Raw genomic sequence first — 16,716 nt, forward strand, 5'->3', positions numbered from 1 at the left:
CATGGATGAACTCAATGAGAGAGCCGATGGCTTTGTGCGCCTCGAAGAAGAGGAGGCAGCTAATGCTCGGACAACGTCGCTTGTGTCGACCGAGGAAAAGTCCAAGGCAAAGATCAGGCAGAAGCAGGCTCAGCCGCAACGTCAGACCACTTGGAAGGCCGAAAAAAGGTCCAGGGAGGAAGAGTTGATTACTCCGCTGAAGGTCACTCTGGCGAGGTTGTATCAGGAGAACAAGGACAAGTTTCATCCACCACTGCCAATTAGACAACCCCTCGAACAGAGGGATCAAACTAAACATTGTGCTTTTCATTCTGATTTCGGACATCAGACTAACGAATGCAGGAACCTGAGGAGGCAAGTGGAGATGTTGATAGCTAGAGGGGAGTTTGCGAGTTATGTTCAAGGCTCGGCGATGGAGCAGAATCGACCGGTGGAACAAATAAAAAGGAGTCATAAACAAAGCTCCCACAATTCGCAACCAGTTCGTATAATCAATGCTATCCATGGTCGACCCGAGCCTAGTGAAGAGTCAGATGAGCTGCTACGGGTGCGCCTGCGGCAGGCGCAGATGAAGAAAAGGGTCGGCAATGTGACCACTCTACACCAACAGAGCCCGTCAATGCAGATAAAGTTCGACTGGACAGACCTGCAGCGTGTTCAACTGCCTCATGACGACCCGTTGGTAGTCAGTTTGACAGTGGCAGAGTGCTTGGTGCGCAGAGTTCTGATCGATCCTGGGAGCAGTGCGAATGTTATGCCGAGGGACACATTTGACAGGCTCGACATTAAACCAGAGAGGCTCAAGCCCACCGGAAATCCCTTATTAGGGTTCGATGGGAAGAGGGTGGAACCCGTCGGGATGGTGGAAGTAGAAGTTCAAGCTGCAGAGCGAGCTCTTATGGAAACTTTTGTAGTTGTGGAAATTCACCCCTCGTATAATCTCCTGATGGGAAGAGGATGGATTCACAGAGTCCGAGGTGTACCCTCAACTCTGCATCAGGTCATGAGGTGCCTCGGGCCCGATGGAGATAAAGTGATAGACATTCGGGGGGATCAGGTCGCAGCCAAAGAGTGTTATTCCGTCACACTAAAGCATGCAGGGAAGGGAAAGGCGCCCGTCCGGTCGACAAGCCCCAGATAGCAATTACAGGAACCTCCACTCGAGCAGAATAGGGTGGAGGAGTCAGCCGACTTGACCGAGGAGCCCCTTCTGGATGTGCAGATCGATCAGTCCAGGCCAGAACGAACTACCAGAGTGGGTATAAGACTGACCAGAGAAGAGCAGCAAGAGCTAGTGGATTTCTTGTCCCACAATGTCGACGTATTTGCATGGAGTCACCTCGACATGCCTGGAATTAGTCCTTCCGTCTCCTGTCATTCCCTGAATGTCAATCCTAATTTCAAACCAGTGAAACAGAAGCAGCGAAGATTTGCTCCAGAACGTAATCAGATCATAACGGAAGAAGTTGATAGGCTGCTTGATGCGGGATTTATCAGAGAGGTGCACTACCCTGAGTGGTTGTCCAACGTCGTTGTGGTGCAGAAGAAAAATGGGAAATGGCGCGTATGCATTGATTTCACCAATTTAAACAAAGCCTGTCCGAAGGACAGTTTCCCGTTGCCTAAGATTGATCAAATGGTGGATGCCACCACGGGGTATGAGCGTTTAACCTTTCTGGACGCATATTCAGGTTATAATCAGATTCCTATGGACCCCGCAGATGAAGAAAAAACTTCTTTTGTCACCGAGCGAGGAACATACTGCTACAAAGTTATGCCTTTTGGATTAAAGAATGCGGGAGCAACTTATCAACGACTTGTCAGCAAAGTTTTTAAGAATCAAATGGGTAAGATTGTCGAAGCCTATATTGATGATATGGTGGTAAAGAGTAGGAAAAAGGATGATCATCTGAAGCATCTGCAAGAGGTATTTGATGTACTAAAGCGACATGGGATGAGGCTCAATCCGACCAAGTGCTCGTTCGGTGTGAGTTCCGGGCAGTTTCTGGGACACGTGGTCAACCGCAGGGGCATCGAAGTTAGCCCCGCTCAAGCAGAGGCTTTGATTAAGAATGCCGAGCCAAAGACGATCAGAGAGGTGCAAGCCCTAACAGGACGAATAGCTGCATTAAGTCGATTTATTTCAAAGTTGTCAGACCACTGCAAACCATTCTTTGACACGATTCGGAGCCATGGAAGGCAGGTCTGGGGGGATGAGCAACGACAGGCATTGACTCATTTGAAGCAATATATGCAGAATCCACCAGTCCTGTCAGCCCCAGAACCGGAAGAAAAGTTATTTCTATATCTTGGAGTATCTGGTGTCGCGACGAGTGCCGTTCTGATTCGTTGCAAGGAAGGGGTGCAATACCCGGTATTTTATGTAAGCAAAACACTGATGGAGGCAGAAAAAAGATACTCAAAGGCCGAACGGGTGGTACTTGCACTTGTAAATGCAAAAAGAAAGTTAAGGCATTATTTTGAATCCCACCCCATAGCTGTTCTAACAACTTTCCCAATCAGAACGCTCATGCACAAGCCAGAGCTCTCGGGCAGAATGACAAAGTGGGCCATAGAGTTGAGTTCATTTGACATAACGTACGAGCCGAGAACAGCTATTAAAGGGCAAGCGGTGGCCGATTTCCTACTAGAATGTGATGCCGAAGATACGGAAGAGGACCTTAGAAGCGGCTCTTGGAAACTTTTTGTGGATGGCTCCTCTAACCAGATGGGGGCTGGGATTGGGATCAAACTGCAAACCCCAGAGGGTACTTCCTTGAGCCAAGCACTCAGACTTGAGTTCCGAGCCACCAATAATGAAGCGGAATACGAGGCGTTGCTAAATGGATTAAAGTTGGCCAGAGAGCTACAGATCAAAAGTTTGACAGTGTATAGTGACTCGCAGCTGATTGTTCGGCAGGTAAATGGTAAGTACGCAACCAAGGATGACATGATGGGGGCATATCGTTCTGCCGTTCTGCGTAGAGCCAAGGACTTTGCAAAGATTGAATTCATACAGTTGCCGAGGGAACAGAATGCAGATGCAGACCGTTTAGCATGCAGTGCTTCAAGTTGCGGTGAAACATTGGCGAGGGTGATTCCAGTGGGAATAGTGACCCAGCCGTCCATTTTCGAAGAACCGATGGTCTCGGACCCTTGGCAAGTCAACGTCATACCGTATGAACCGAGTTGGATTGACCCAATCATTACCTATATTCGAGATGGCGTTTTGCCTATGCAAAGGGATGAAGCTAGGAAACTCAAAAAGAATGCTGCCAAGTACGCCATCGTGCGGAACCAGCTGTACAGAAGGTCCTATTCTGGCCCGTACTTGAAATGTGTCACCCCCGCGGAGTCGCAGCAGGTATTGCGAGCTATTCATGAGGGTGTGTGTGGCAATCATTCTGGGGGAAGATCGTTAGCGCATAAAGCAATGACACAAGGGTATTTCTGGCCAAACATGTCAAGAGATGCGGAGGAGTTCTCTCGAAGGTGCGATAAGTGCCAACGATATGGACCAATGATCCACCAACCACCTGAAGAATTGCACGTAATGGCCTCGCCGTGGCCTTTCGCGCAATGGGGGATGGATGTGGTCGGTCCTCTGCCAACTGCAAGAGCTCAGAACAAGTATGTGTTACTGGCCACGGATTATTTCACTAAATGGGTGGAGGCAGAACCGTATCCTAGCGTGACTCAGACTCAGGTGAGACGATTTATCTGGAACAACATTATCTGCCGCTTCGGTGTTCCCAGAACAATAGTCATGGACAATGGCACAAACCTCGACAGCAGGCAAGTAAGAAAGCTACTGGAGGAGTATGGAATCAACCAGAAGTTGGCTGCAGTAAGTCATCCTCAGGCTAACGGACAAGCAGAAATCACAAACAGAACCATTTTCGCCTGCATTAAGAAGAAGCTGGAAGATCATAAGGGGAAGTGGTTGGATGAACTCCCGAACGTTCTATGGGCTTACAGAACCACCCCAAGGCGGCCGACTGGGGAGAGCCCGTTCGCGATGGCGTATGGTACCGAAGCAGTTATACCGGTTGAGCATTTAGTCCCCACTATCAGAAGCTTAGCATGGAGTCGAGATCAGAACGACAAGATGTTAAGATTGAACCTCGACATGATAGACGAAAGGAGGGACGCAGCGGCTATAAGGCTAGCATCGTATCAGCAAGTGCTGGCGAATAGTCACAATAAGAGAGTAAAACACAGGGATTTTGCCCCGGGCGATCTGGTTCTGAAAAGAAAGGTGGGGATGGTCAAAAAAATGATGCCACCCTGGGAAGGCCCATACAGAATTGCAGAAGTCATTGGCAAAGGGGCATATACGTTGGAAACCATGGCGGGAAAGTTGGTCAGCAAGCCCTGGAACGCCACGTCTCTGAAGAGGTACTACCAATAGAAGCTAAGTTCTGGCTTTAATTGGATGTTATTTGTTGTCAATCAAATACGTATGAATGAGCAAGTTACCGGAATTTACAAAAAAAAAAGAAGAATTTTCTTTTCCAATGGTCTACTATAAAAATTTAAAGCCAAGTGGCAAGTGGCATTCTAGCCGAGCGCCAGGCACTTAAGCAAGATAAGTGGCAGCTGGCACTATAAGCCGAACGCCAGACACTTGCTAAAAATTTAAAGCCAAGTGGCAAGTGGCATTCTAGCCGAGCGCCAGGCACTTAAGCAAGATAAGTGGCAGCTGGCACTATAAGCCGAACGCCAGACACTTGCTAAAAATTTAAAGCCAAGTGGCAAGTGGCATTCTAGCCGAGCGCCAGGCACTTAAGCAAGATAAGTGGCAGCTGGCACTATAAGCCGAACGCCAGACACTTGCTAAAAATTTAAAGCCAAGTGGCAAGTGGCATTCTAGCCGAGCGCCAGGCACTTAAGCAAGATAAGTGGCAGCTGGCACTATAAGCCGAACGCCAGACACTTGCTAAAAATTTAAAGCCAAGTGGCAAGTGGCATTCTAGCCGAGCGCCAGGCACTTAAGCAAGATAAGTGGCAGCTGGCACTATAAGCCGAACGCCAGACACTTGCTAAAAATTTAAAGCCAAGTGGCAAGTGGCATTCTAGCCGAGCGCCAGGCACTTAAGCAAGATAAGTGGCAGCTGGCACTATAAGCCGAACGCCAGACACTTGCTAAAAATTTAAAGCCAAGTGGCAAGTGGCATTCTAGCCGAGCGCCAGGCACTTAAGCAAGATAAGTGGCAGCTGGCACTATAAGCCGAACGCCAGACACTTGCTAAAAATTTAAAGCCAAGTGGCAAGTGGCATTCTAGCCGAGCGCCAGGCACTTGCCGTACAAACACACAGCGAAGCTAATATAAAAAGAAAAAGAGAGAAAAGATATATATGTACTGAAGATAAGTTGAACAGAGCACAACACATAGAGAAAAAGAGTTCGGCCATTTCATTAATATTGAACATTTAGTTTACAAAAGAGAGATGTCCATCATTACAAGAAGATATGAACTGGAAGAATTCGAAGGAGCCCTAGCTAGACGCCTCAGTACCAACAGCATCCTGGTCTTGCCGACTCGCCTCCTCGGCCCCATCAGCCGCCTCACCTTCATGAGGTGGGGAATCCAGGTGAATAACTGAGTCGTTCGGCTGGGGTTCAGCGTCAGCAGTGGCTACAGAGGGAGCCACGGTTGACGATTGGGGAACGGTCAGTGGCAGAGCGGTAGGAGGAGCTGTGATGATCCTTGAGGATGCGATGTCCTGGCACTCATCAAATATACGTTCCGCTTCGGTGGGTTCTGGGTCGACATAGACCCCCAGAGGCTCGATCCCCAGATCCTTGTCTACCTCATCCGGAGTGGAGCTGGTCTGTCCCTCATCCGGAACCCGGTCAGCGAAACCTTCCCGGAATCCTTGAGCATACCGAAGAGCACCGACCCTGGAGAACCGAGCATGAAGGGCCAGCATCCCACCACCCACTCTGCTGATAGCGTCGATCAGAGCGGTACGCTCGTCCAGAGCTCTTTTTTCAAAAGCCATCCGAGCAGACTGTTCATCAGCTAGAAGACGTTGGAGTTCTGCCTTCTCTTCTCTGAGTGATTCCTGCTCAGTCTGCCAGATGCTCTTCTCAAGCTGGAGGGCGTCCTTCTCATCCTGAAGGGAATCATTCTCCTTTTTCAGGACATCTCTCTCTTGCTCGGCTTTGTCAAGCCGAACCAGCACCTCGGTATTCTTCATGGCAAGGAGGTCGTTCTCTTTATTAGCCACCTCCAGGCTGTCAGAATACTTTCGGGCCCTGGCGTTCCCCATTTCCACCTGCTTCTGCATGGCCATCATCCCGAACAATGTCTGCATAGGTGCACAATAAGAACGGTTAAACCAATAGTCAGAACGGGCGAAGGCAAGACCAAGTAATGTAAGAGAATTCATGAGTTAGAAAATAAAAGTCACCTCCATAGCAGATTGGGGAAAGCGACTGAACACGTCCTTCTGGGAAAGGCCCTTTGCCGCCTCAATGTCCTTCGGAGTCCACATGCTCCTGTAGTAGGCCATAGCGGTCTGGCCATCCTTCAGCATGGTCTCGTTCGGCTTCACGAACGTCCCATCCGTTCGAGTGTACCGAGGGGCCCATGGCGGTAAGCTGGGGATAGAAGGGGGGCCTGAAGCAGAAGCAGAGCCACCAGCTGCAGGAGGCCCAGAGTGAGAAGGAGCTCTGATCGCTCGGTGCAAGAGAGTACCCGGCCCAGAGACTCGGGTCCTTCTAATAAGAGGCTCCTCCTCAGGGTCGATCTCACTGTCAGGATGAGGCCTTTTGCCTCGCTCTTTGTCCCGACCGCCCCCCGCAGCAGCAGGAGCTATGGTAGCTGGGGAGGGCGCGTTCTGGTTGGCCGCAGGGGCGCTGGCAACAGGGTTAGTAGCCACTGCGCTCGGGACAGTGTCAGATATGGTGGCTGAAGAAGAAGCCGACGCTGGAGAGGAGGTCGCCCCAGCAGCAGGAATGGCTGGGGGAGTATTTTTCCTCCTGCCAAAAGAGGGAATCTGCAGTCTGCTCATATTGTAGCCGAGTGATGAGAGTGCAAAGAGGTTGTCTGAAGTGAGGAGATCTGAGCAGGAAGGAATATCGTTCAGAACGTATCTCTTCAAGTAGTTACTCCTATCCCTGCAAACACTGTAGCTCAAGTCATCACAAGGTATTCCCAAGGAGCGGCATAAGTAAGTGCAAAAACGAGGAACGCATGTTTCACAGGGGCAGTCGTGTTTGTGGGATTTGAATTTTTTATAGGAGGAGACAGAGCAGACACCAAAGGCGCTCGGGATTGGGTAATCCTCTGCAGCCGGCGAAGACCAAGCCCCACTAATACCCACTATGCTATCCCTCTAACCCTTTTCAGATTTTATTGTGTCAGTGCATATGGACATCTTCTCGAACGGGTAGAGGTGGTAGAAGGGCTCGTTAGTACGGATCTTACTGACCTTATAGCACAGAAGGAGGTCTATGAGGTCAAGGTCCAGATTTCTGTCACGCATCAATAAGAGCATAACAGATATGATCCTAAAGAAGTTGGGGTTGACCTGCAGAGGGGATATCCCCAATCTGTTGAAGACGTAACTAAAGAAAGGGTGCAGAGGGAACCTAACAACATTCAGTTGAAGGTTCGTGAATAAGACTTCGCCGGGCAGGAGGCCGGCGCCGGTCGTAATATTAACGTCTGGGGGGCAAACCCTAACTACGATGTTGTCAGGAAGTCTAAGTCTCATACGAAGAACACCCAGATCTACAACCATGGTGGAAGTGCAAGAAGAATCTAAAAGAGGGAAAATGGAAGCCTGCCGAAAGTAAAAAGAACGAAACTAACCTCGGAGGACTGCAAGATCGCTGGGAGAATGACTCTCGAAGGATTTCACCGGAAAAGGCTTAGCACAGTTCTAGAAAGAGGGAGATTTGGCTGATGATGGAGACGGTAAAGGGAAGTGAAGTGGAATTCTAGAGCATTATAAAGGCAAGGGGGCCCGAGGGCCGAAGCGTCGGGAAGGCAAGAAATCCCTCGAACCCCGGAACATTGATTCTGGATCTGACCGTTCGCTCCCCCACGTGGTTATCTCGAGCCGTCAGCGTCATGATGAGACGCCATCAATAATTACCCCTTATTAAATAAGGGGCAATTATGGGGGCAGTTGAGGAGGCCCTGGATGACATGGGCCAGGTCCGACTCGCAAAACACAACCTTCAGTCCGAACAGCTGGGTCAGCCCATAGAAAGACACTGCCATATGGGCCGAGCGGGAGTAAGCCCATCAAGGGTGACCAGGGCTTACTGAGGAATAGGCCCAGGTCCAGCAATTAGTAAATATCTTGTAAATATCTTGTAAATATCTTGTAAGTATCTATAAATAGGAGTTGGAATGAAGAGGAGAGGGATCTTTATTCGGGTTGAGGTGTAAGAATTCTAGAGAGAGAAAGAATAGAAGGAGTTTCTTGCATCTTCACCAAATCAATTCAAGTCCCGATTACAAATTCAAACCCACCTAATTAATCACGTGTTCGAATGCGTGTCACGTATTGTCACCCCGTCCAAAAGTGAGACGGTTGAAACGAAAGAGATTGAAGAGTGAACAACACGACCCCACATCTTAAATTGCGGACCCCACAGTATGGGCTTAGAGCTTTGTATCTACCGGTTGCAACTTTGACCTTTATTTATGGCTTTATCTTATCCTGCTCACATGTACCATCCCAACCAAGAGCATCATAATTGCCTCACCAAACAAAATCCACGGAAAAGGAGCTGCTACTGTTCATCCCTTATAGCTCAAATCCAAACAAGAATCTATTAAATCTAAATCTACTAATAAAGATAATATTTTAAAGGAAGTTATGTTCCTGTATGTCAAAATAAGTATCATGCTTTTGTTTTTTATTTTTGCCTATCTCAAAATAATAATTTTTTTTTAAAATAATATATTTCATATTTTTTCATATATATCCTTTGAGAAAATTAGATGTTGGTGACCAAAGATAAGCAAAATTGTTAAAAAGTAATCTTAAAGTTAAGAAAAGATATTAGTGACCATTTTTAAAACTTAATTGCTAATAAGTGACCATTTGAAAATAATTTGGTCAAAAAATACTTACTTGTTTATAAAATATTCTCAAAAATAAATTTTAGATGACAAAATTGTAGATTTATTCTCCTCTCTCTTTTTTGTTCTATTTTTCCCTTTTTAGTTTGAAAATTACCAATTAAAAAATTGGAATTTATTTAATAATTTTTTTTTAACTTTTTCTATAATATGTATATATCCTAAATTTAGAATTTCTTTATTAAAATGTTTTTTTTCACGGCTCTCCACCAAGAACCCATGATCGAAAAACATGCTGAGCACAAAACTAGGAATATTATGTCCATAATTATAATTTATATGGATTTATATACTTTCAAGTTTGATCAAATATATATATATATATATCTTATTCACATAATAAAAGATTAAAAATCATACCACCATTCAAATACACCTCCATTCCCTTCCCTCTTCGAATAAATTTGTTCAATTAAAAATACATATATTACAATAAAGATATTTATGTAATAAACCATCAAATAATTACTTATTAGCAATTAAGTTTCAAAATTGGTGACTATTTCTCCTTTTTCGACTTTAAGGTCACTTTACAACAATTTTGTTTACCAAATTTTAAATTTGAATATTCAAAACTTAAAAAGTGAATAAGTAATTTTTCAGTGAAATAATCCATGTCCTATATATTCCCTTAAATACTATTACTCTTCGTGAAGGACACTTAAATTAAAGGTCTTCACGAGTAGTGCATGGTGGATGTAGTAACATAGAAAAAGTAGACGTATCTAGTGAAAAGCCCCTCTTGATATATTTGCTTAAAAACTACTACACTTAAATTAAAATGGAAAGAATAATAAATAAACTCTACTAATGAGTCATGATGATACGTTTGCTCAATAAATTACACAAGCATAATTTAGTCCGGTTATACTTTGAATCGTACAAAGCTTAAAACATAGTTAAATGTTCATATTCATGTTGGTCTCTAAGCTTATTAAGCAAATAAACAACAACAGTCACTAAAATCAATAAATAAGTAAATAATCTTTACACTGACTTATTAGATTTATATGTTTCTAAAGTGGTTAGACTCTTTTAAAAAAATTATACAAAATTTTACTCCGAATTAGTTATCCGAAATAATCAGAGGAATGGATAAACGAAACATCTAACAAGCTATAAATAAAACGGATTGAAAATATATGATTCGTGGAATTAATTCTGGTAATATTTTTTTTCCAACATAAAGTAATTAATCCAAGTAGTTGATTGAGATAAAGAATTCGCTGTTGTTGTATATACACCCATGGTTAAAAACTTGAGATTTAGAGTTTTAGATTAGTTTAAAAAGGGAAAAAAAAAATGTGTAACACTAAGCCTAGTTTGGAATGTATGAATGGAATGAAATAGAACAAAAGGTAATGGAACGAACATTCCATTCCAATTATAATTATTATTTGATATGACATTTAAAATGGATTTAACCATTTTAAGGAATGAAAATTCATTCCAAATCTAAACGGATGGAATGAAAATTCATTCTGAAATTTTTGGCCACCCCCACAATCCACCACCACCACTTGCTGCCACTGCTACAATCCACGAGCACCACCTTCCTCCACCGTCGTGGGCACCAAAGGCGGATCCAAGGGTGGACTTTGATGAACTCAAGCTCACCAAAAAAAAAAAAAATTGTCTATTACTATAGCCAATTTTAGTTCAATCCAAAAAAAAAAAATAATAACAATAATAATAATAATAATAATTTATTAGTACCATCCCACCCATTGACAATTCCTAGATCTAACCTTGGCGGCCACCTCCACCACCATTGCCTTCTACTACCATAACTTAGAATTATGATTATCAATTCATTACAATGTCATTTTATATTTACAACTAAACAAAAAAATAAAAATGACCATTCTATTATATTCCATTCCATAACATTCTCATTCCATTTTCAACTTCATTTCATTTCATTCCAGCGACCAAACTAAGTCAAAAGTCCATGTATGCAAAAGTGGAATATGTCAAACTCTTCTTTGAATACCAATATTATTTTTAGATTAATACAATAATTTAATGCCACATGCACTTGGTAGTTTGGTACCCAAGGGAGGGATACGGCAGGAAAGGAATATGAATATAATGGATGTTTTTTTTTTTTTTTTTTTTCATGTAATATAATGGATTTGTCGCGCTCAGTTTTACTGCTTAATTGTAAAACACGAAAGTGTAAGAATATAATGATAATTCATAGTCACATAATGTTTAGTTAGACCAATCAAATTATAGTAATATTATATATATATACACACTTTAAATTTATTTGTTGAACAATCCTTTATCAACGAAATTAAATTATTTTCATCATTAATTCAGACAATAAAATGGTGTGAATTTGATGAAATTTGACCATTATAAGCTCACAATCATGCGAATAATATCTAAATATTTTCTCGATCAAAATATGTATTTGAAAACTATTGCAAAATCAACTAATTGTAAGATTTAAAACATATTTTAGATACATTATAGTATATATTACAACAGTAAGAGGTTTCTCATTTTATTTGTAACGCCCCAAATCTTATGATCCGATGCATTAACTAAGAACGTCCCTCGAAAATTAAACCCGAGTGCAAAAGAGAATATGAATAAAACCGTCACTAAAGACAAATACTATCTCTATGATAACAAAAGAATCTCAAACGACATAACAAGACTCGAGCATGAGTACAACTGCGGAAGTTAAGGATAAAAGAATAAAAAACGATCACAAAAGCGGAAGGTAGGGACCACATTAGCCTACATAGCTAATATGACCCAAAAGATGAATCAAACGAGGTTCATTAAATGTTATACCGAACACTTATGACATTCCATGAGGTTTTAGGCCCTAGATGAATGGTTTCGATATAACCGGCATCTTTGACCTATGGAAAACATGACACATCCTCACTAAAGTGATCATAAATCACTCTATGGTATGAATTTTGGAATGATACTAGTACCATTGGAAAGCTTGTTTCAGGATGGTCAATTTGGACTCAAGAATGACCTAATTTGGATTTAAGATGAGGAAGGTATAACCGTTTGAAGTCAGCTCTATAGTGTTGTGAATAAGAACTAAGATCGATCTCAACGAACCAAGGATTGATCTCACTAAAACTAAGATTGATCCCACTAAAACTAAGATTGATCCTACCAAAACAGAATGAAAAACACACTTGGAGACACAATCTGAGATCGATCTCAATGAACCAAAGGTCGATCCCAGTGAACCTGAGATTGATCTCAACGAAATAGAATGAAAAATAACCATACAGAAAGGTTCATGGCCACCCTAAATCATTCATATGCATATATATGGTCCCAAAATTGAATCTAAAACCTCTCAAGTGTTGAATATAGTATGAACATGGTGAATCCTAAATACGTGTGGGCAACATATATCTTTAAGTGAGTAAAATAAGACGGAAGTAATACTCATTTGAAATAAAAGTGGCCTTATGGCCTCATTATTTGATTTTTCCAAGTTTCAAATACAATTATCCCAAATCATAGCACATACTACATCCGAATGAACTACAATATGAAATCGCAATACATACCTATATATATCAAATTACAATTCTAAAACAAATAAGAGATGTATTTGCCAAAAAGATCCCTCAACTAAGTAGTGCCCCTAAACTATTTAAAAAGTGCAATTTAACAACAAAATCCAAATCCACCGCCGAAGCTCATCAGAGATGTTAATTACAAAATTGCCCTTATCATTTTGCAATATTGTTTCATGTTCACTGCAACAGTAGCTTCATTGCTTCATCTCTATACATCTCCTGAAAAGGGTAGAAGACATGTGAGCAAGAAAAAGATGTGTTCATGAATTTACTTGTTTGATTCAAATCGGAATCTTTGGTATCTATATATTATCTATTATATATATATATAGTGCTTCTCTTCATTTCATTACAAGGAACAAACATGTTTTAGATGAAATTAGAAGAACATTGTTGGTTCTTGGAACACTAACAATAGTAGGTCATTCATCAATAATTTTGTCACAATTTCATCTATTTTGTGAGCATGCAAAATAACAGGGCTGCAATTGCCTGAATCTGAGACAATATCGGCCCACAATTTTCCCCATTGTGAATTTATGTGTCCACTGAGGGGTAATCCAAAACCATAGCAGCATTCAAGCACTTGTTGAATGTAGAGTTGGTAATGGAGATTCTTATGAACACCAGAGTTGGAGCAACAAAGATTGAGCCTCGAAAAACTAATAGAGAGCATTGTAGTAAACACTTACCTTCATCTCAACAACACTTATTCAACAAAACCTTCGATTTGGCTTGTGAAACACATAAATCTAACCCATTCGTTTTCTCACTGTAAATCACAAAAAATTGTCCTTGATAGGAAAAAATATAAACCTACCTTATCAAGGATAATGAAATTTGACGTGGTTTAACAGGTAAGAGTAATCCTATTATAACTGGAGGAGGTCAAAATGATTAAATCATATCCCGACAAATTTGGCAACAAATCTCTTATGATTTCGCACAAGCGGAAGATAAGATCAACCATCGACATTGGCGGAACGATTTTGATTCCAATCGACAGCCATAAATAGGGCACCAAGCCATTAAAGAAGGTATGACGTAAAAATTATTATTAATCCCTGCTTTCTTTTTAGACCTCCGTGACTAATTTGATCGTCGGAGAGCTCTTGGCAGGCACCACACCGGAGCTCTTGGCAGGCACCACACCGGTGCCGTCAAGGTTCATCGATCTTCTCCTTTTTTCCTTACAGGAAAACGGTATCGTATCGAACTGCGCGAATTTCAGCCTCAACAGCCCTAAAGAATGAAAGCTAGGGTTTACAAATGATTGAAAATGGGTTTTGTCTGTGATTGTTGAAGGGTTGTAGAGCGTAGAGAGATTGCGATTTGTAGAGAGAGTGGAGTTGGGGTTGATGGTTAGATTGCATTCTACGCCTTAAAATATTACACACGAGATAACACTTTTGTGTACTCTCCCCTTAAAACACTATTTTGGTTACATACCAAATTAAAGCAACTGATCGGGTTATCTAAAGTTTCTTTCGTTCCTTCCCTTGGGTTGCTGATTAATGCATATTGATCTTTAGTTTAATCCATAGTCTCAAAAGTTGTAATTAACATTACTCTTTTTCTTCTTAAATAATGTAAATATAAATACAAATACTAATTAATCAACCACAACCCCACTCTTTCATCAACCCAAACTATTCCATTCGGACCAACCCAAATACTTTCAAAATTTAAAACTGAATTCGATTTAGAATAGTCGAGTGAAAATTGAATTGACACTAGATTCCACTGATATAACATAATAATTCTTAGAGTAAAATTCTTTCTTATGTACCATCTTTACACATATTTTGTGTTTTGATTTTGAAATTTTTATGATTAGTTTTGACATTAATATCCATTATTAAATATATATATTTCTTGTAGTAAAATTCATTATTTTATATATGTGTTTATATATATTTTTATATAGTATCGTTTATAATAATAATATTATGTGTAGAAGATATTGAAAGCAAAAATGTAATATATATAACATTTAGATTTCAACTTTTGTATTTAACATACAATCTTAATAAATTCAACGCTAAAAATTATGACAATATCATATAAAATTTCAAATTAATTCATTAAGCACTTAAAATTTGAGCGCTTAAATTTAATACTTGAAATTTTTAGCACTTAATTTTTAATTTTATCAAACAACACTTGGGAGGGAAGAGAGGTTTGAAATATACATTTCATCTATTTTATTTATTTATTTATTTATTATTATTTTTCTTTTTAGTTTTACTATAAGGGTATTTTAGATATTTCGTGAGTAAATGTACCAATTTGCACAATTTAAAAATGTAGGAGGTTGATAGAGGTTTTTTTTTTTTTTTTTTTTTTTTTTTTTTTTTTCAATTAAAACACATGATAACAGTTCCGTTCAATTGGGTTATTGCATAATTAGATACACACTTTATAAGAAGAGAAAAGGTCCATATTTAAAAGTGTTGTTAAATACTACTATTTGAAGTCCACAAAAATTACTTCCAACAAAATTGAAAGTCACGAAGTTCTTGAGGATTTGTGTTTTTTGTTTTAGTTTTTTTGTTGAATTTTCTCAAAATTAGATTGACAATGTTAATTTTATTTTTTTCTGAAAATAAAAGAATATTGGAATCATGAAACCATGTACATCACCAAATAAATAAAAAATAAAAAAAAGAGAGGAAAAAACCGTGAACCGTCGTAGGAAAGGGTCAAAAAATCCCCAATGGTTGTTGACTCGACCTACCAGAACCTGATGAACCAACCACAAAGAATCCGAGGCCATTGCAGACCAAATCGATCTCGAAGCTTTTCTCTCTCCTTCACCCTCAATCTCTCTCTAGACAGAGAAACTTTTACATATAAAGAAACCCGTAAAGCGAGAAGAAGACAATTCAACAATGGGTCTCTTCACCTACACCTTAGCCGGAGGTGGATTCATTCTGATTGGTGCCTTGGAATCTCTCATCTCATCCTCTGAAACCTTAAAATCCAAATCACCACCGTTCCCAGCAAACCAATCATCATCAACAACAAAATCAACCAAAACGGCGTCGTTATCTCCATCGGTAACCTTCACCGCCATCTCTCTCCTCTCTTTCTTCTTCATCCTCAACTCTATAATCTCCTCAATCGACGCTGCCAACAACAGCGATCATATTGGCGTAGCTATCCAATTACAGGTAATCGCCATCGCCTCGCTTTTCTTTCTATACTCTGTACTTGGTCTGTTGACCCATTTCAATAATTGGATCTCATTACCATCACCAATCCTCAATTTACTCTGCTTATTCGCTTTCGTTGAAGAATTTTTGCTATTTTACCTTCAAAGAAAAGACCCAAGTGGAATTGAAAATCGTTACTTTGATCTTTTGCTTGTTCCGATCGGTGTTTGTGTGGTGTCAACGGTTCTCGAGTGCAGAACCCCAAAATCGCATTTTGCGAGATTGGGGCTTGGCATTGGATTGGTTTTGCAGGGGATGTGGTTTATTCAAATGGGTTTATCGTTTTATTCGAATTGGATGGCTCATGGATGTTCTTTGCATGATAAGAGTAGGGGGAATTATACTGTGAGGTGTAAGGGACACCCTGAGTATCACCGTGGCCGAGCAATCGCGACGCTTCAGTTCAATTGTCATCTTGCTTTGCTTGTGGTTTTGGTTGTGGGGGTGTTCTCAGTTTTAAGTGAGAAGAACGGGCCCCGGGTTTCTCAGTATAGGCCACTCGGGTCAGAAATGCAGCATTTGGATGGTCAGGCTCACTTTACTTTGGATTCTGATGATGACAATGAGGATGGGATTAGAGAGGAGGGGAATGGGGTGGACCAGAAGGCTATTGTAATAGTTCCTGAATTGGGTGTTAATGGCCATGGTTCTCACCAGTGAGGTAACTCTAGTGGTTTATTTGATGACTGAAGCATCATAATTTATTATTTTATTATGTGTTTAGTTCAGAAGAACCTGGTTTGCTCTGTATAATAGAATCGAGAAATTCCTTGTTTCATTTTTGGTTTAAAAGAACTCTTACCATCTGTTACATTGTGTTTCTAA

General features: G+C 41.0%; 1 protein-coding gene across 1 annotated transcript; it reads left to right on the forward strand.

Annotated features, from left to right (window-relative positions):
• Positions 1-15,329: 15,329 nt before the first annotated feature.
• Positions 15,330-16,716, forward strand: LOC132315832 (uncharacterized). The gene has a single exon (XM_059814245.1). The coding sequence runs from the start codon at positions 15,568-15,570 to the stop codon at positions 16,549-16,551; it is 984 nt and encodes a 327-aa protein (XP_059670228.1). The 5' UTR covers positions 15,330-15,567; the 3' UTR covers positions 16,552-16,716.

This window comes from Cornus florida, unplaced genomic scaffold (genome assembly GCF_030987335.1).
Source record: "Cornus florida cultivar Cherokee Brave unplaced genomic scaffold, ASM3098733v1 CherokeeBrave_3.0.0_Hap2_Chr07, whole genome shotgun sequence".
In the NCBI taxonomy this organism is placed as follows: domain Eukaryota; kingdom Viridiplantae; phylum Streptophyta; class Magnoliopsida; order Cornales; family Cornaceae; genus Cornus; species Cornus florida.